Source organism: Bombyx mandarina, chromosome 10 (assembly GCF_030267445.1).
Source record: "Bombyx mandarina strain Sakado chromosome 10, ASM3026744v2".
Taxonomy (NCBI): Eukaryota; Metazoa; Arthropoda; class Insecta; order Lepidoptera; family Bombycidae; genus Bombyx; species Bombyx mandarina.
Window position 1 is genome coordinate 3,688,747 of NC_143217.1, and position 19,608 is coordinate 3,708,354.

The following is a 19,608-nucleotide window of genomic DNA, read 5'->3' on the forward strand; positions in this document are numbered from 1 at the left end:
AAGCAAAACTTACCAATAAAAAGGTAATAGTAACTGTTTGGTGGTCTCAGCATGCTGTTATTCACTACCTATAGCTTTCTCCGATCTGGTCAATAACACGAGACCACATACAGCACGAGAAACCGTTTTAACTCTACAGGAACTGCAATTAGAAATTATTCGTCACGCTCCGTATTCGCTAGACCTTGCTCCAACGGACTACCATTTTTTTCGTGATTTGGAAAATTTTCTACGTAATAAAAAGTTTTCTTCCCAGGAGGCAGTACAAAATGCTTTCACACAGTTTGTAGAATCTAGATCACCAGAGTTCTATGGCAAAGGGATAAATGGCCTTCCTATTAGATTGCAGCAATGTATAGATAATAATGGTAGATATTTTGAAATAAATATGTTATATGAAAAAAAAAACGAATTTCAGTTTTTCAGTACAAATCGGCAATTTCATACTTTAACCCCTAATATATTACATACGAAAACTGAATGTTGGAAACAAAATATAGTAAGATGAAAATAGTATTAAACAGCTAATCGTAAAAGTAGTTGGAAGCTATGCCTAGAAATAATCACAGATTAATATATTAGTTATGGTAATAATTTCGAACAAAATATAAACTTGATTTTGAAAAATTTCTGGTTCCTTTGAAGTCCGAGCTTGGCTTTCAAGTTCCAATCTTCAACCCTATTGTCAATATTTGTGAAATGTCATTTTAACAAAATTTTTTTTTGTTACAAAACTAAATAAATGCCCACAAAACACAAGCTTAGGTCATTTACGCCGTTGTTAATAGAAGCGGAAAAAAGATCTGTAAAAAATGGAGTTCACCACGCCGTGTTTACTTCTAGGTTTGATAAATACGTCGGAGATTTGAAGAACGATTTGAAGGACGGTTAGTGTCGTTCTAAGGTTATTAATTTTTATTTATTGATTACTTCAAAATATGTAAAGTAAGCTAGCTGTTCGCATTAGAGAATTACACTTTTGCTCCTATGTAGTCCTATTAAATAATATTGTCTACTGAATTGTTCAGGGAAAGGCGCTTTTGTCACTGTTTCTGGAAAATTATACGAAGGAGATTGGTATAAAGGTTTTAGGTATGTAGGTGTCGATTATATTTTATACTAGCTGTACCCGTCCGCTTCGCTGGACATTTAAAATTAACATTATTATTTCTCACCCCCACAAAGATTCTCATCATTAACGCCCCCGAAACTGGTGTAGGGATTTCAACACTCATATAAAATAATATAAATATTAGCCTAGTATAGATTATAATATGTAATAATTTAGTTTTAACAATTTTCACTAATCAATTGTAATTCATTATAAGGCTTCTATTAATAGTCCACCGTCAAGTTCGCTCTTAAATATGATTTATATTTCATTTTCGTTGTTTGCGGAATTTATATTACATCGGAAAAAGAAACCGTAAAACGGCTTTTAAATTTATAAATATAGAGAAAATTTATTAAAATAGGTAGGTATTCATTTACACTTTGATTCAGGCACGGTTTTGGTGTCTTAAGTAATAAGCTGCCTGATAATACCTATAAACTGGAGTACCGTGGCGAATGGGTTCGCGGAAAACCAGAAGGTGTCGGTTGGCGTTATTACGGCAATGAAGACGTTTACTTCGGTTTCTGGAAAAGTGGTCAAAAACATGGGTACGGTAAAATGTGGTATTCTGACAACACCTTTTACACCGGGTATTGGAATAAAGACCAGAGAGAGGGATTGGGAATGTTTGTAGAAGGTGAGTCTACATATGCGTGTTTTGCTGTTATGAAACTAAATTGAAAATAATTATAGTACACTAAAAGCTTTGTCGAATTTTAAGGATTTTAACGAAAACCTTTTTTTTGCCTTTGTCCTATGTCAGCATATGAATATATACACGTGTACATATTATGTACTATATGTTATTACGAATTATCATACCCGATCCTGTAAACAGAATGGTAAATAGTCGACGTCGCCCAAAACACGTCATTACGGATCCTCCCGATCCATTAACGGTGCCTTTAGGTACCACAAGCACCGGTTACGGTCTCGTCGAACCCGTCGCTTGCGAGCGAATTAACCCACAGACACAGCCCACTGAGTTTCTCGCCGGATCTTCTCAGTGGGTCGCGTTTCCGATCCGGTGGTAGATTCTGCGAAGCACTGCTCTTGCTGGGGCTAGTGTTAGCAACACTTTGATTTGAGCCCTGTGAGCTCACCTACACGTTAGGACGAAGCTGATATAGCCTCTCAAGGCTATCGGCATAGGTAAGAAAAAAAATATTATGAATTTTTCGATATCGTGTCTATGCTGAGATTTTCAAAGGAATCAATGGCAAGTTTAGGTTACAAAAAAATGTAATAGGACACTACTATTGGTCGATGAGGAAGTAGCAGTTAAGTATATAGCTTTGTGGCCGGGGTTAAATCGCCAATGATGACAATTTCAAGTAGGCTACGTATGCAAGTAATATGAAATGCTCGGAAAAGAGGAAGAGGTAGAAAACCTACGAAACCTACCTAAGAAAAAATGGATGGATTGCGTGAAAGACGTTATGTGTAAGAGGGGAGTGAGCGAAGAAAGGTATATGATAGAGGTGTATGGAAGGAAAAAACATGTTGCGCCGACCCCAGGTGACTGGGAGAAGGGCAGGAGAATCGTGATGATAATGAAAACTTGGAAAACTATACTCCAGTCTCAGAATACGATTAAAATTTTCTTAGTTAATGGAAACTGGTATGAAGGCCACTGGGAAAAAAATTTGAAGAGCGGTTTTGGCAGATACTATCACATGCACACTGGACAACTACAGGAGGGCTGCTGGGTGGAAAACATCTGCGTCAAGTCAATGATGTTAGATATTGATGTGAGGCAGTATTGTGATAGGCCCACACAATATCCGATACCAATGGTTTGTAACTTCGATTAAGTTTCAGACGAAAATACATTGAAAAAAAATCCACATTCAAATCACGTTGGAAATAATCAATTCATCGTCATAGCTAACTTTACAAAAAATAGTTGGAATCTAGCAGAAAAACATTAGAACAGGAAGCGCAGAAAGTGCACTAATTAATACCTATTTTTGGTTAGTAGGTATAGGACTACATAGTCCCTTCTCGTAGAAAGCCATTAATAAATTCACCGTCAGTGGGCAGCAGCGACTTTGGTGTGTTCGGTATACCGAATTGATTTTGAACCGACCAAAGTCGGGCAGTATACTGCCCACGCTACTCTTGCCTATTTTTACCGCGAAGCAAACATGCGTTCCGGTTCGCAGGGTCAATACAACGGAGACTTCAACCACATCACTCAGGGTTAATCGTATTCAAATTGTTATTTCTATGGGCTACCTACACTATAACTTAATACATACCTATAAAATAGACTAGGTATATTATTTCTTTGCAAATATGTAATACTTCTGAATATGTTTATTTTTGGGTAGGTACATATTTTATGAAGGGGTTTATGGGATAATATTTACGTTTAAAGTGCACTGGTTTAACACATTACGGATTTACGTTGGCATTTATCGTTCATTGTCTTAGGCGCTTACTAAGTATTCTGTGTAGTCATTTGTGATATTGAAACCGACCATTAAGCTAACCATAACAGAATATTTACTTGCAAAGATAAAACTTGACCTCGTTTCGGCATATAATATTAAGCTATATTATGTTACTACTACTTGTCAAAATAGATTCGCATTGCTGGCCGATCTTCGATTTGCCTTTGATCCGATCGCTACCAAACTTCAAAGGATCCTCGCTAGACCAATCTAAATCTGAAGATTTTATCGAAATTAACCGTGTCGAGGTTTTTAAGGAACATCACATCGACTTCTTTAAACTAAGTAAAAGATATATACATACTTACACCTAATTAAAAAGAATGCCGACAATATACCGAGAGTTTAGTACCTACGCAAACCGTTCATCAGAAAGATGACAGATCCGATAACTTCTGAAGAGTAACGTTTAAAAAGTTATCTACCTTGTGTTGACGGTTAGGCCTAGGCCGCACTACGATGAAACCGCAGCGGTTATTAACCGTGTGAGTTTATGAAACACGAAAACGAATATAAGCGGCCGCACTTGCGGTTTTTTTCCGCGACTGATTTTAAAACCGCGAAATGTTACAAAATTGTCACGGAAAAAAACCGTAACAAAATTTGGAATCCATAGAACTAGGTATCCGTGCACGCACTATGCGTAACGGCGGGCGGTTTTTTGAAATGTCAAATACATTTGCGAAATTTTGTTTCCATGAAACTGGCTACTGACATCCGATAGTAATTGAAAAAATCTCTAGGGGTTTTCTTAAATTTTGATATTTCGTATGAAAGATTTTTTTTCTCAAATCTACGGCTAGTAAGTGGTTAGAACCAACATTTGTGAAATTTTCGTTGTCTTTTTATCTATTTCTTAGTACCAGAGCCACACTGCTACTGTTCTTTTGAAATTTATCCATCTTCAAACTGTGAAAATCGCGGGCGCATTCGCGGTTAATAATTGTAGTGTGTGCGTCTTAAGCGGTTTCGCGGTTACAGCGGTTAACCGCTCCCGGGAAAAAACCGTAGTGCGGCCTAGGCCTTAGGTTAGTCACGCGGGACCAATCGCCCGCCACTACCTACACGATACAGATTGCGGCTTCATAACAACGCTAAGTATTTCTGTATGAAAATTGCTTTCGGTATATTTTGAGGTCATTGTTATATTTTTTTTTATTGCCCTTGTAGGCAGACGAGCATAAGGCCCACCTGATGGTGAGTGGTTACCGTCGCCCATGTACTTCAGCAATGCCAGGGGCAGAGCCAAGCCGCTGCCTTCCGCATTAATAGCGTTCAGGCTTCGGTGGCAGTTAAATCTGTATTCAATTATGCAGGTTTTTATTAAAGAATTTAGTGCAATCTATTAAAAAAACAGTAGACTTGTAAAGTAAACAAGTGATAGTATTTTTAGTGAACTTTTTACGCATGCACCTAGTTTTAATTTAGATATTGTTCTTTATTTAAATTAGTTATCACTTTCAGGAGCAACTTCAGGACTCTCGACTTATATTAGAAAAGAGCGAATTCTGGGTAAAGCAAAAAATTGGTAGAATTGATAAAAAATTGCAAACGTGCATTGATAAAATGAATCCAATGTGACTAAGGATTTTGTAACATAATTTTATACACATACAGTACATTTAAAAAATATTTATTTGATATAATTCTTATTTTATTACACAATGTCATTATCACATCACAACTTACATAATAAAATGGATTAAGTAGTAGCTAGCTATTTATTTAATTTTAATTGTAAACAGTACATTTTTATGCCTCTGAATTTGTGTTGGCAGTATCATACCGAAACTAACATTTCGTTCCACATTAAGATCAGAACTATTCATACGATACCGATTTTCAATGATCATGTTCGAGATTCGTTAGGAATCACATATTACCAATCAATGCTACGACATCAGTGAAAGACTATTAGTGTTGTGGTAAATTTCAATGAGGTTAGAATAACCTCATTGAAATTTCATCAGGGTCCCCGATTCATTTCCCAATACGAGTGAAATTTTACATTACATTTTTTATTACATTGAGCATTACATTTAGCATTACATTGAATATCATTTAATTGAAGCCAAATGCATCATTGATGGAGCGATAAGCTCATTAACGCAAAACTCTGTTTTGGTTATTAGATAAATTTAAGCAAATTGTTTTGAAATGTCGTTTATCATTGACATAAAGGCCTTCGAAATTGTTTTCGTAATGATTTGTTAAATGCGAGAATATTATTTCTTCTGTAATTGACCATTGCTACACCACTTCTAATGAATCCGATTGACAAATGGTTATTTAATTGGTGTAATATTGAGTATCAACTACCTACTCATAATGATTCCAAACATTAATATTACATTAAATTACTTATCCCTTCAAATTATCATGCCATATCACTCCAATTTAAATTCAATTCATAGATTATCAACGAGTCGATTTTATATTCTTTGGATTTTATTTTTATTGATTTTCAAAATTTAATCATACAACATTGAATATATCGTTGACCAAACAAATTTATGGAGATTCACTTCTCAACCTTGTCATGTTTAGATAAACATTTGACCGAAAATTAAAATAAACGTAAGTATTTTAATGAGATTATTATTATATTAAGTTTGGAGACCGGTACAAAGATAACAAAGATACATGTAGATCCGTAGCTGAAAATAAATGTAGAAACAACGGATACAATGAAGGCACGTGTTATCGCACATTCGACGTCGTCCAGTTTACATGTTTAAGTACTATTTTACAACTAAGTACATAATTTTTAATAAAACCAATAAAAGGCTAAAAACAATCCCAGTAAATAGTAAAAAGATCAGACGACCCGACTTTGGTCCAGCAACGTTAAGCTGTTCATTCTGGCGTCGTGGTCGCCCATTTCGATCTGTTCTTTGAGCAATTCTAATTCTTTGATACCTGTCACCGTGACTTCGTACTTGTGCGTCGCCAGGGACATGTAAAAATGTATTGCGAACGCCAAAAATACTATCATAACAGGTATAAGGACCACGCAGGCCGACCAAGCTGCCGTCGGACTCAAATCGTAGAATTTAACCCAACATAGTATAGCTATCTCTATCAAGAATAAGATTAAGCCTAAAAGGGTCGAAAAAGCCCAAGCCACTTCGATGTACCAGTGGAGTCTCTCGTGTGGCGACTCATGGACGAGCGCTATACTATGCAAGTTGCCGACTGCTTCGATGTTTGGCAAAATGCAGGTGCTAATCATGAGCGCGAGCATGTGGACTGCGACTAAGAGTGTTGTGCACACCGTGAAAGCTACGAGCATCTCCTTTGGCACTGCAGTGGGGGCTGGATTTAATTGTACTTCGACCATAGCCACCTGAAAATAAACGAACCCATATGTTTTAAATCGAAATACAATAATAATACACGTATGTATAATTTGATTATAATATTGAGTACATACGTGTTTTAAATCGAAATACAACAATAATACACGTATGTACTATTACTTAATAATTTGATTATAATATTGAGTACATACATAATTATGTATACCAATAAAAAATTAAATATTTTTTTATTTTCAAACCGTACTCTGACATAGATTTCGAAACAATGATGTTAGAATAACCTGGCGATAACTTCGTAGATTATCTCTAACAATTACTACCTATATTCACCCTATAAGTAAGGTGTGTAATTGTCAATGTGTAAGTGTGTTTGTTCGTCCTTTTTTCACGTCAAAACGAAACCTATACCTTCCTGGTTTTGTAAACTTAGGAAATTGACTTATTTAAAAAAAAAAAAAGAGATAGTTAATAGGGTGACACGCGGGCGAAACTGTGCATTACAGCCAGTAATATTTTAAACACATAATTGTACGATTCATTAACAATAATACGAATAGAAGTTGAACAACGCCGAAATTTATGATTACTAGATTTTAAACGTGGCTTCTCTTGGACAAACTCTGTCATAATCGATGAGTTCGACGAGAACGGTGACAATTTTATTTTACTGTTTCACACGTATCCCTCGTCAATAATACTTTTTCCGGTTGAAATATACCGTGTGCCGTTTTCTGTGGCCTGACAAAGTGGATGCGTAATTTAATGACCATCAGTTAAGCTGTAATATCGTGAAATGTGATTAACAGATTCACTTTCGCTTTTATAATATTATGATATTTATTTTATAATATAAGCAATAGTATGGATAATATGTTAGGGGGCGTCCATTAATTACGTGAGGTGTTCTAGGGGGGAGGAGATCAAGCTGAATATTTCCAAATCTCACTTAGGAGGGAGAGGGGGGTTTTGGCAAATATCACGTAATTATATTTCTCGCAGAAAACGGTGTAAATTTGCGTAAAAATTTATTTCTAGAATAAAATATGGCCAAATCTGAGAAAATAGTATTTTTCGTATTCATCCGAACTTCGCAGAGCAGCAGAGCAAGTTTTTTTTCTCAATAATCCAACACGTTTACCGTCCAAATAGAAGTTTTGAAGAATCTTGCGTTAGATTAGAGGAGGGGGAGGGAGTTGAGAAAAAATTTACGATATCTCACCAAAGGGCAGGGGGGTTCAAAAAATTCTCTAAAACGCCTCACGTAACTAATAGACGCCTCCCTTACTACAGTTCTTACCATAGCGAAACCGGAAAGTAGGGCAGACGTTTTGCTGGAAGCCTTCAGTTTCGCCCTACTAAGCTGCAACTTCCTCCACGAGAGGTACGCCGGCGTATGAAGCCCGTCCCCCGATTGTATCGGCGTCTCACCCGACATAACGCACTTGTGCTAATGCAAGACAATGACAAATTAAACTAATTTAGTAAGCGGTTTGCGTTTAATAGTGTGAGAAAGGTTAAAGGGACCTTCGTCACTAAGACCATCTAAATTGGGCCTTGCATGATAAGCCTGTCTGGGCTATTTTATCATGCAAAAACCCGATTTGGATGGCCTATCTGAGCTATTTTCGGATGATACAATTACCTGTGATATTTGATTTTTGTTCAAACTGTAATCACCAGGGTTATACTTATACCTAGAATTCAGCTTAGTACCAATAAATAAGCTAGGTACCACTAAGGCCCTTTTAGTTCTAGTCTAGAGGACAAACAAGTGTTAATGTTATTAACGTCTCAAAATTAAAAAAATCCACAAATTAATCAAAGCCCATAATTGTTATAAGAGTAAGAGTTAATTTTAATATAGTTTATTTTAAATACAAAAATAATTTAATTACGCAATTTTCTAAAACTAAACTTTGTCATTTCCTTTACTTTGTGTTTTTGTTTATCATACGTTAGTTACACTATTACATTTTAACATTCCATAGGTCTGTTGTTAAAAATGTTAATAACAAAACAAACAAGATATTATAATACATAAATTGAACTTAAGTTACTCTTATCAACCACACAAATTGAAAAATATTACCGTTTAAATTTGTATGAACTAATCTGTTCTCAAAGGCTCACTATAACATAATTAAAGTTAAATAGGCACAAGTCATACATATTATTAAATAGTGAACTAACACATGGTCGGTATTGATAACTCTTAAAGTTTTAAAGATTGAGTTCTTATACTGGATAATAATTTTTAATAAAGTTATTTTTATTCAATATATTTTGTAATTATTTGGAATTTACTACTTTATGTGGTAGTGTTTTGAAGCATTGCAAGTATTTGAGAAATTAACTTCAGCCTAGAATTACTTGACCATATAACTTGAAATAGAGAAACCCATCTGGCCTAAATGAAAAGTAAAATTCATAAAAACGGTTAATCCGTGGTTAAAGATATTCAAATTTCTCATTTAGGATTAGCACAAAGTACATAGATAAACTTAAGCAGTTTTTCAGTTAGAACAATCACTTTTCACATCACTGACTGCTACTATAATACTGCCTCTGATTTAATGAGCCATATAGATAAATTCAAAAAGCACAACATATAGAACCCAAGCATGACAAAATGAAGATGAAAAAGAAAATTGTGCCATCATCTTTGACTATAGCACAATTATACCTAACAAGGTCATTATTATTTTGGATATTTCGGCTAATAATTATAACAGGTGCCATACAAACCAATAGTGTGCACTAGAGCTAAATCTACTTATACTATCAAAGATACAGCTAAATGGTGTTTTTTTTTTATTGCTTAGATGGGTGGACGAGCTCACAGCCCACCTGATGTTAAGGAGTTACTGGAGCTCATAGATACCTACCACTTAAATGCGCCACTCACCTTGAGATATAAGTTCTAAGGTCTCAGTATAGTTACAACGACTTCCCCATCCTTCAAACCGAAATGCATTACTGCTTCATGGCAGAAATAGGCAGGGTGGTGGTACCTACCCGCGCGGACTCACAAGAGTTATTATACACGATGTTATTCCTTCACTGTGGAAGTCAATCGTGAACATTTGTTTAGTACGTATTTCATTAGAAAAATTAGTACCCGCCTGGGATTCGAACACCGATGCATCGCTCAACACGAATGCACTGGACGTCTTATCCTTAGGCCACGACGACTTCGTTAAAGCCAACCAGGCCAAATGGCAATCAGGGCCAAAGTGTAATTTTAATTTACCACAAAATATTGTTGTATGTGCACTGAAAATACTGTTGTATAATGAGATTGAAGCTATAATATAGTACTTCAATATAAACAAAAATAATAATGGGTGGTAGTGCATCACGTCAGCCTGCATAGGAAGGTACTACCACTGTATATTTCTCCCGCAAAGCAACAATACATTATAGTTTAATGGGTGTGGGGGCAGCTATTGTAATATAGAACTGAGACTTAGAACTCATATCTGCGTCATTACGTTGTTGATGTCTATAGGTTCCAGTGAACACTTAAGATTGTGTGGACACTGAACTCATTCACTTGTGTAAACAGTAAACAAAAAATGCATACTATTACTAAAATATGTTCTTAATGGCACATTTAACTTTGCTAATGTCCATGAGGGCCATTGATCAATTTCCATCAAGAGACTCTTGTGGAATAATAGGTTTTTTAATTTCATTATATGCGTCAGATTTTGAAAATCTTTTGGCCTGAGAAGATCACTAACAAAGAGCTGTGGAGGATCACTAAGCAGACACCAATGGAGAAGGAGATCCTTACGCGGAAGTGGCATTGGATTGGTCACACTTTGAGAAAGCCCGATACCCACCTATCAAAGAGAGCACTGACCTGGAAAGTGTCTGGTAAAAGGAAGAGAGGCCGCCCCAGAACAACTTGGCGTCGCTCGGTGGAGCAGGAGCTAGGGGTCTTGGGCATGACGTAGGAGGAGTTAGAACAGACTGCCCAAGACCGATATAAATGGAAAAATTTGATTCGTGCCCTACACCCCAGCAGAGGGTAATAGGAAAGCATGATGATGATCATGATATGTAGGTAGATAAATTGTGAGCTTTCAACACTTGATATGCAAATGAGTATTTTTCAAGTTTTTTCTCAATGTGCGAAGGTAGGTCAGTAAAGATTATGGGAGTCTGATATTTTTTATTTATTTTGATGGTTGGACCAGCACACGGCCCGCCTAGTGCTAAGTGGTAACCAGAGCCCATAGACATCTACAACATAAATGCCGCCATCCACCTCAAGACATGAGATGTAAAGTCCTACCCCCAGTAAAAAAACACAACACAGAACACAAGGTTATCTAAATCTACAGATAAGTTAATTTGTTGTTTATGAGAATTTAATGGGGTTTTTAACTATAGATTCCATTTAAGTAGGCTGTCTAATTTTTTGTTGTAAGAATGGCTCTACAGGATTCTACAGGCTAAAAGAAACAATTTTCTGATTTGGTTAATAACAGGTTGATTGGAAGGAAAAATAATATAGAGGGTAAATTTCTTAATTGGTGTATTGTGCATATTTAAAATGTGTGTTGTGAAACATTTCTATTGCAAACCCTTAACCTTAATAATATATTTGTTAAACTGAATAAAAACACTACAAGTTTCATTTACTTTAGTATGGTACAACACCACATGAATCGTGAACAATTTGATAACAATTAACAAATTATTTATTAGTACTTCAAGCAGATTTACCAAAAATACATGAAGTACACATTCACTTGATAAGCCCTCACACCTGAATTTTAATGGCATAATAAACTCACTTTTTATAAGAGGATAGATCTTATATCCTGCTTCAGTGATCAGAGAATAGAATATTCGGGATTTCGTTATGCAGCCATTCAGTCCTTGATAAAAGAAAAAAATCAATATTTTTAGGAACCCTTGTTTGTTATAAAAAAAAGTAATTTTTGTGTTGTGCATCAAGCTTATATTTTCAGTCTAATATTGATTTCAACTAAAAATTAGTATTAAATAATGTGCTAAACTAAAACAAGTTATAATATAGGATATAATCAACCCATCGTACAAAACTAAACTCTACAAACTTGCAGTAGTAAAACTACAAAACCGATAGTACAATGCCAACTGAGTAATTAAATTTATCTTCGCAATTAAGTGGAAGCCACAAACAGATAAATAGTTGCAACATGCTATCTGATTTCATACCTTGCTCAGTTTTGGACACCAATTACTAGAAGGATATCGGCCGCCTGGTAAAACGCAGTGGTAGTTGTTTCCACCAGTACTGGCTGACCAAACCGACATACCTAAACAAGTTGCACGACAATCCTTCCTTCTGAGGCTTCGAGGTCACTAGCTGGTTATTACATTAACATAGATTATTTAGAATTAAGCAAACATTTACTTGAACTGCTTAACCCGTATCCGTAGTGCTTAATTTACAGTGCATCGTTTTTAAAACCAGGCGAATCGAAAAGATATATTACACGGTAAAAAAACTAGCTAGTGTTTCACAGTCCACTACCTACAGTTCGTAAATTAGAAGTTGTTTCCTACCAAATAGTGACATCGACATAATGGCTTATGTCAGACGTCAGTGCTACAGCTGGTAGATACCGTATTACACGTCAGCAACTACGGTATAGCAATCGGCTTCTTGGAATGTGTTGCAATTGTTGTTTGGCCAAATATTTATAATAATGTCCATTTACTTTTTAAGAATTATTCATAGTCTTATGTAATCATTATATCCTTTCACTGATTGTCACTGAACGACGAACGCAGGCCGGACATGAGTAGAACTCCAGTCAAAAAACAAAGCCGTAGAGTGGTTATGTTATTAGTAGATTATTTTAGTATGTAGTAAATTTATTTTTACGTCGCTGAAGAAATAAATACGTTTTTTTAATTAGATCATAATAAGGTCGAGGCACGCCTTGTAAAAACTGGTTGAAAATATGGAATTCCCTTTAATTTCGACAAGGCAACTACGGTATTAATAATCTTATTCATAGTGGTTTAGAGCTACAGTATTAATGGTTTTATTCAAAAGTTAGAAAAGAAATGCCATCGAAAACGCAACGACATGACAAGCTAACAGTTGTCAACTTAGATTAAACACTTCATATTTATTATATTTGAGATGCCAAAAGGTAATTTGAAAGGAATGGTTTGACGTAGATTTGGTGTGTCGCTTCCATAGATAATAATACACTTAAAACTTAAAACTGTATCATGTTTTCGAGTTAGACAAAAATTACAATCAATGCAAGAAAATAACAATTAAAATGTTTTGGGTTGTTCAGAATCGTTTTACCAAGCAAAACCATTTTTACAAAATGTACAGCTACGTAAAATTTTGAAGAACTATGAATTGCTGTTATTTAAATTTTAAATAATCGACTAATATCTCGAGCTCACCAAATATTAGATAAAAATTGCCGAGAGTGTGTTGTAGTAGAGCTTTACAATTGTATTAAAGTAGATTGAAAGATTGAATCTATATTTAAAAAAATGAATTGCTGTTCGTTAGTCTCGCTAAAACTGGAGAACGGCTGGACCGATTTGGCTAATTTTGGTCTTGAATTATTCGTGGAAGTCCAGGGAAGGTTCAAAAGGTGAAAAAATATAAAAAAGCTCGGAATTATATAAAAACAAACAATTTTGTTTTTCCTTTGATGTGTCCCCTTGATGTGTCTTTTATTTATCGATTGAGGCAATACGAAGTCTGCCGGGTCAGCTAGTCTTCAATAAATATGGTAGAATGTAGTAACAGTGATTTTTTTTTGGAGTTTAAGGCTTGGTATCTAGACCTTTAGGCCATGTGAGAGTGAATATAAGCATAGAGGGCTGCCAGATACTAAAATTAGCTACAAAATGTTTTAATTTGCTAGCCTTGTGTATTAACGGTATCAAGCAGTATTTGACAGTAAGCAGCGGCTTGGCTCCGCCCTTGGCATTGCTGACGTCCATAAGTGACGATGACCACTCACCATCAAGGGGGCGGTATACTCGTCGGCCTACAAGCACCATAAAAAGTATATGTCTAAATCATATTTTGAAAAAACTGTGAAACGAGTGGCCATGTGTACTTTAAGCAATTAAAGTTATATTTTACGGTAGATTTTGAGAAACCTCATTTTACAATGCATTTCTTTAATGTACACACAGTTACAATATAATAATTGCGAAAAGTTATAAAATGGCGAGCTTAACTCAACAATTGAGTTATCTACCAGCTAACCGTTCTTAAAGAGAGTGAGCTTTACATAGGTGGGTAGAAGAGTACAATCTAATCAATTTACTTATTGATACAATACAACAATTCAATAATAATTCTTCCCTTAGTTCACTCAATAATAGTTGATAATGTAAAATATCAAGATATCGAGTATTTCAGTTCTGTCTATTTATTACTTCTGTGCGGAGATTAGAATAACTGCTAACACAAAAGTTAAAGAGTAAAATAATAAAAGTTTTACGTGTAAAAACTATGTACTGAAATCTAGTTTTCTTTTATTGAAGAAATAATTACAAAATTTGCAATCATATGTCGTTATACATAATTCAAATAATGTTGTATGTAGTTCAAACCTAGTGGTACATAATAAGGTAGCTGTACTGGCATCCCTGGTGTTCTATGGTGATGTGATTTGATGCAGATTACAGAAAAAAATCCAGTTCATTTTTCTAACGGTACTGTCGCGGCACAGGAGTGTCCGTAAAAGTCGGACGGGCCTCGAAAATGATAAGCGAGTGACAAGTGAACGATTGTTCTGTGGATAATGTAGGTCGCCGCAGTTTGTTGTCATAATTGATGTGAATAACTGATCCCGTGTCCGAAGGAATATATGCTGGCGACGCCGGTGGTCTGAAGAGTTTGTGTGTTTAGTGGATCACTAGTTTTAAACCATGGCTGAAGCTGCAGGTGCTGCCAGCAGCAACCCCAACGCTGAGATTATTCGTGGCCAAGTGTTCGAAGTTGGTCCACGGTACACAAGTCTGCAATATATAGGCGAGGGAGCTTATGGAATGGTTGTGTAAGTAATCTGCTAATTGAAACTTTGTTCCCTAATGTCAGCTCTATAACAGAACACCGGCCCCTATCTAAATTGAAGTATATTTTCCTGTTAATAAGCTGCTCTAAATGTTGTCAATGTCTTTGAACACAATTACTTCAAATTTGTTAATGCTTGTTGTTTTGTTTTGTACTTTAGATAATGTTTATTAGAAGTATTTTAAAACTTTGCTTAAAGTTTAAAATGTTTTATAATTACCTCAATAGTTAGCTATATGATGATTTTAATATTATGTATGTTAAAAACTAAACTTAAATCAAGATTTGAGACATTTAGTAGACAAATTCTTTGAGTTTTTATAAAGATGGATAATGTAGCTTAACAAATGACTTACAAATTGCTCCATGACGTTATATCATATAAAGCTTGAGTGACTGCAATACATAATTTTATATTATTTTAATTTTAACATAAATTGTTTGTTGCCCGTATTTGGGCTATTGTATTTCATTACTTTGATTCATAAATAGAAAAATATGTCGACCTTTAATAATAACAAACTCCTTTTTCAAAAATAATGACTAGGTACTAGATATATTACTGTGATGAATCTTTTGTAATGCCACAGTATCTACTTCATGATCAGTGACTAAAGTTTACTAATTTAAAAAGAGTATCGTTAGGTACCTAAGCCAGTGAATAAAAGCCGAAACTTCTTTGAAATTGGATGATATTTTTCCAACAGTTATCTTATCTCGGTTTTATCGATTATCACATTATGTTTTACTTTGTTGTTACTGTTGATAATGACATCATGTCTGACAATAAGTTTTGGAAATTTGATTAATATAATATTGGTTAACAATTTTATAACGTCATATTAAAAATCAATACTGGAGAATTGCATACACTATATTAATATTTAAATCGGAGTATGTCTACAACACCATACAAGATAACAATATTATAATAATCTCACTATTAAACCAGAAAACAGAATTTTTAATAGCTGTAGTTATATTAATAGTAATATTTGCACGATGGAGTTTTATATAAAAATAGATAAAAGGGATTATAAGATGTAAATGTGCAACTTAGGCCTTTTGGAGCTACTACTCAGTACTACTATTTACTATCATATGTTTCAATTGAGTTCAATAATACAACATAACAAACCAGCAGTTTTCCATAACTAAACATCCTTAAATTGTGCCTAGTTAGTGTGGGTTGAGGGATCAGCACAAGCACCAGTTTTTAAAGTAATTTCTGTTGCTAGTATTACTACTATACATATATTATAGTATTTATTATATACCAGACGACATATTCAATGAACTTAGAGCCCACCTAGTGGTAATTGGATATTGACAGCTACACTACCATTCAAAAGTTTGAAAACACTAAGGTAATTTCAATAAAAATGTCATTAAAACACCTAAGTCATTATTTATATCATGTATTAAAATATATTTAGGGCATAAATAAAATGTAACATAAAATACTTTTCATTAAATTCTTGCTTCATCAAAATAATTCAAATATTTTATTCATTCTTTTGATTAATTTACCAAAATATTCAGAGTCCAGTAATTTATAGTCCTAGTATTATACTAGTCCAGTAATTATTTCCACAACTGTGCTGAGCTGAGGGATATCTGGTGACCGATGCACATTTCATCTTGCAAAATTTCTTCCCTTTTTTCCCCCTACCTATTCGCTCGTAGCCTAAAAGGCTATTCCAGCTATGCCCAGACCAGTAGGTGAGCTCACGGGCTCAACCTGAGAGAATTTGCTAACACTAGCCCTAGCAAGAGCAGTGCTTCGCAGAATCTACCACCGGATCGGAATTGCGACCTACTGAGCAGATCTGGCGAGAAACCCAGTGGGCTGTGTCTATGGGCTAGTTCGCACTTCGAACTCTTCGTCGGAGTCGACGAGTTCGACGAGGACTGTGACCGGTGCTTGAAGAGCCTAAAAGCACCGAGAGTGGATCCGGGGGATCCGACAAAACAAGTTTTGAGTGACGGTGGCTTTGCTTTACCCCGTCCCCTGGGTCGGATAGCAGCTTTCTCCGATCTGGTCAAGCAATAACGGCAGATGTTTGCTGTGCCGATCTCCGCACAATGATAGCAAAACTTGCAGTCAAACAGCCCCGACTCATGAATCGATCTTCACCATTATTGCGAGACCTCATACAACACGAGAAATCGTTTTAACTCTACAGGAACTGCAATTAGAAACCATTTGTCACCCTCCGTATTCGCCAAACCTTGCTCCAACGGACTACCATTTTTTTCGTCACTTGGACAATTTTCTACGTGATAAAATGTGTTCTTCCCAGGAGGCAGGCAGTGCAAGATGCTTTCACACAGTTTGTAGAATCTAGATCACCAGAGTTCTATTGCAAAGACATAAATGACCTTCCTATTAGATGACAGCAATGTATACATAATAATGGTAGATATTTTGTTTAAATAAGTATGTTAAATGAAAAAAAAGTACAAATCGGCAATTTCATACTTTAACCCCTAATATTTTTTCATTTCAACATTTGAAAAAATCTTAAAAATTTGTATTAATAACACAAAAGCTATTTATAATATTTCGTCAATAGTCATAAAAAATAATAATTTGCAAACAGAAGAGGAAATGATACTTAATTAGCTTATTTATAAGATGACTTATTTGTTAGCAAAGTATTGGCAGGAACAGATTATCAGGAGTAAGAGTTAATATCACAGAAGCATGTATGATTTCGGAATTTTTGAAAAAAGAAAAAAATAACGAAATTGTTAACCTCATAAAATTCTATTTCATAAAAACCAGAATTGTCTAGACAAATATTTTTTTCAAAAGTTTATTTTCAGACTGAGTCAAGATAAAAACAAAAGAAATCAAAACAATATACATTAATGAATGAACTAAAATATTTTGGTTTTCTTCAAATTATATCTGGGTGTGTACCTACTTATGCAATAAGTAAACCAGTAAAATAACTGTCATGTACTGACCGATGTAGTTTGCCGAAATTGTAATTATGTATAATCGAAATTGGCTTTCGTTTTTGCCCTATAAATTCACTAAACAATGCTACCAGCGTCAATAGTGCTTGTAAAGTTTGCGCTTACGACCCAAGATTGTCATTTGCGTATCTCATGCGAGGATGATAGGATCGAGACTGGGAATGATCTAGCAATATTCCCTTTTCTGGAACCGCGCAGTGATATGCACAAGATGTTAAAAGCTATTACGATCGCTCATGTTTCGAAGTCTCTTTAGAATTACATATGTATACTCTTAAATATTTTGCTAACTCACGGTCCTGATGCTAAACGGAGAATATGTCACCATATCGCAACGTAAATGACGCCACCAGAATTGTGATATGAAACCGAAATTTCAATTGTATTCTATTGATGGCAGTTTCATGTCATGATGAGTTTATATGGAAGCTCTGTGCGGAGGACAGGAAGGAACGGAAGAACATAGTCCAAACAAAAGTGCTCAGTAAAAGTCACGACCCTCAAGACTGCGGAACACGATGCAAGGAGAAGGAGTCCATCAGTGATAACTACTAAACATAAGAGAGAAAGAGAGAGAGAGAAAACGCTACTCAATTATCTCCGCGTCTCTCTCGTGTTCTTTAGGTTTTCTTTCACAAATTCGTCTTGCATCATGAAAAAGTCCTCTAAATTCAAACGTTTTGTAGGATCGCTTACTATGTACATAAATACATACATAAACTTCAAGAAATCTTGGCCACGTATTGTTTAAAAATAAAATTACAAGTATGTACATATATCTCTACATCACCGCAGTTACGTCAGCGCTTTTAAATAAAATGTGCAACTGAATTGAAATTGTATATATCTAACAAATATGTTCTAGAATGTGGGCATAAATTATTAAATATACAAATTCATATTTATAAGTTTTAATTGAAATTTTATTTAAAATTAGCAATAATTAGCATAATTGCAATCGTGGATATATAAAAATATAAAAATACCGTATATTATTACTGTAGATCTTTAAACATACACACCTATAATTTCATTTGGGACAAATTCTCTGTGTAATTGCATCGAATTGTCATAAGATTTAAGAAAAGTTGTGAAACAATAATCAAAACATAGATCAGGAAAAATAAAAGGGGCGCTCTTGTAACTAGCTTTATTTCGTCACACGAACGTCTGATGTTACCGAGATCCATGAAGCGACTGTGGTGACAACTTTTCTAATCAAACTTGCCGTATCTATTCTGGATAAATTGAAATTCATCGCATCAAAAATTTCAAACTAAATAAGGGCGGACTCGGTGTTGAGTCTAAAAATGATATTTGTTTTGAAAATACTCACAGTACTTTGGAGATTGCACAAACATCCCGTCGATATTAAATTAGGATAAAAGGATATTCGTGTTTCTCCAAGGCTTGGCGGGCATCCGTCTTAGTTCCCTGGTCACGTCCGGAAACGACGGCCTCAGCACTCATACCAATCATTTGTCGCATAACCAATTCAAATGTTTGCTATATTTTAAGAAAATTGGGCGAATTCTTTAAGTAACAGATTGTAAATAAGTTTGTAGCACATTAATTACATTGTAACATATTACTAGCAGAATGTATGATAATACATACATAGTAATTAGCATTTCGCTTTTCCATTTTCCCTACATAATCTTTGGTAGCCTA

At 35.0% G+C, this 19,608-nt stretch overlaps 3 protein-coding genes across 7 annotated transcripts in view; 2 read left to right on the top strand and 1 right to left on the bottom strand.

Annotated features, from left to right (window-relative positions):
- Nucleotides 1-534: 534 nt before the first annotated feature.
- Nucleotides 535-5,460, top strand: LOC114248854 (MORN repeat-containing protein 3). Its single transcript, XM_028182271.2, has 5 exons — nt 535-887; nt 1,029-1,092; nt 1,504-1,751; nt 2,723-2,910; nt 5,035-5,460. Exons 1-5 carry the CDS (start codon nt 743-745, stop codon nt 5,149-5,151), a joined length of 762 nt encoding a protein of 253 aa, XP_028038072.2. The 5' UTR covers nt 535-742; the 3' UTR covers nt 5,152-5,460.
- Orai (calcium release-activated calcium channel protein orai) lies at nt 5,188-13,091 on the bottom strand. Of its 4 annotated transcripts, none has more exons than XM_028182270.2 (4): nt 12,203-13,091; nt 11,696-11,779; nt 8,188-8,337; nt 5,188-6,916 (listed from the first exon to the last, which is right to left on the bottom strand). In XM_028182270.2, the coding sequence occupies exons 3-4, from the start codon at nt 8,323-8,325 to the stop codon at nt 6,389-6,391; spliced, it is 666 nt and encodes a 221-aa protein (XP_028038071.1). In that variant the 5' UTR covers nt 8,326-8,337; nt 11,696-11,779; nt 12,203-13,091; the 3' UTR covers nt 5,188-6,388. The 4 variants fall into 4 exon arrangements, with proteins under 4 accessions (XP_028038071.1, XP_028038070.1, XP_089586341.1 ...); XM_028182269.2 differs by lacking the exon at nt 12,203-13,091 and adding an exon at nt 12,102-12,159; XM_089730215.1 differs by lacking the exon at nt 11,696-11,779.
- A 1,422-nt stretch (nt 13,092-14,513) lies between these two features.
- Nucleotides 14,514-19,608, top strand: part of rl (Mitogen-activated protein kinase rl) — a 45,295-nt gene continuing 40,200 nt past the window's right edge. For both annotated transcript variants that reach the window (XR_016323634.1, XM_028182308.2), the window contains exon 1: nt 14,514-14,935. Coding sequence is in view for 1 of the 2 variants with exons in the window: in XM_028182308.2 (XP_028038109.1) it covers nt 14,808-14,935 (128 nt within the window). In the remaining variant the exon portion in view is untranslated. The remainder of the gene's footprint in view (nt 14,936-19,608) is intronic.

Excerpts from the sequence above, each read along its gene's own strand:
- LOC114248854 (XM_028182271.2), top strand. The coding sequence starts at position 743 with ATGCCCACAAAACACAAGCTTAGGTCATTTACGCCGTTGTTAATAGAA. Across the intron at positions 1,752-2,722 it reads ATTGGGAATGTTTGTAGAAG|TTAATGGAAACTGGTATGAA; the intron begins GTGAGTCTACAT and ends AAATTTTCTTAG. Across the intron at positions 2,911-5,034 it reads CACAATATCCGATACCAATG|GAGCAACTTCAGGACTCTCG; the intron begins GTTTGTAACTTC and ends TATCACTTTCAG.
- Orai (XM_028182268.2), bottom strand. The coding sequence starts at position 12,200 with ATGTCGGTTTGGTCAGCCAGTACTGGTGGAAACAACTACCACTGCGTT. Across the intron at positions 8,338-12,101 it reads GGTGTCCAAAACTGAGCAAG|CACAAGTGCGTTATGTCGGG; the intron begins GTATGAAATCAG and ends GTCTTGCATTAG. Across the intron at positions 6,917-8,187 it reads TACTTTCCGGTTTCGCTATG|GTGGCTATGGTCGAAGTACA; the intron begins GTAAGAACTGTA and ends GTTTATTTTCAG.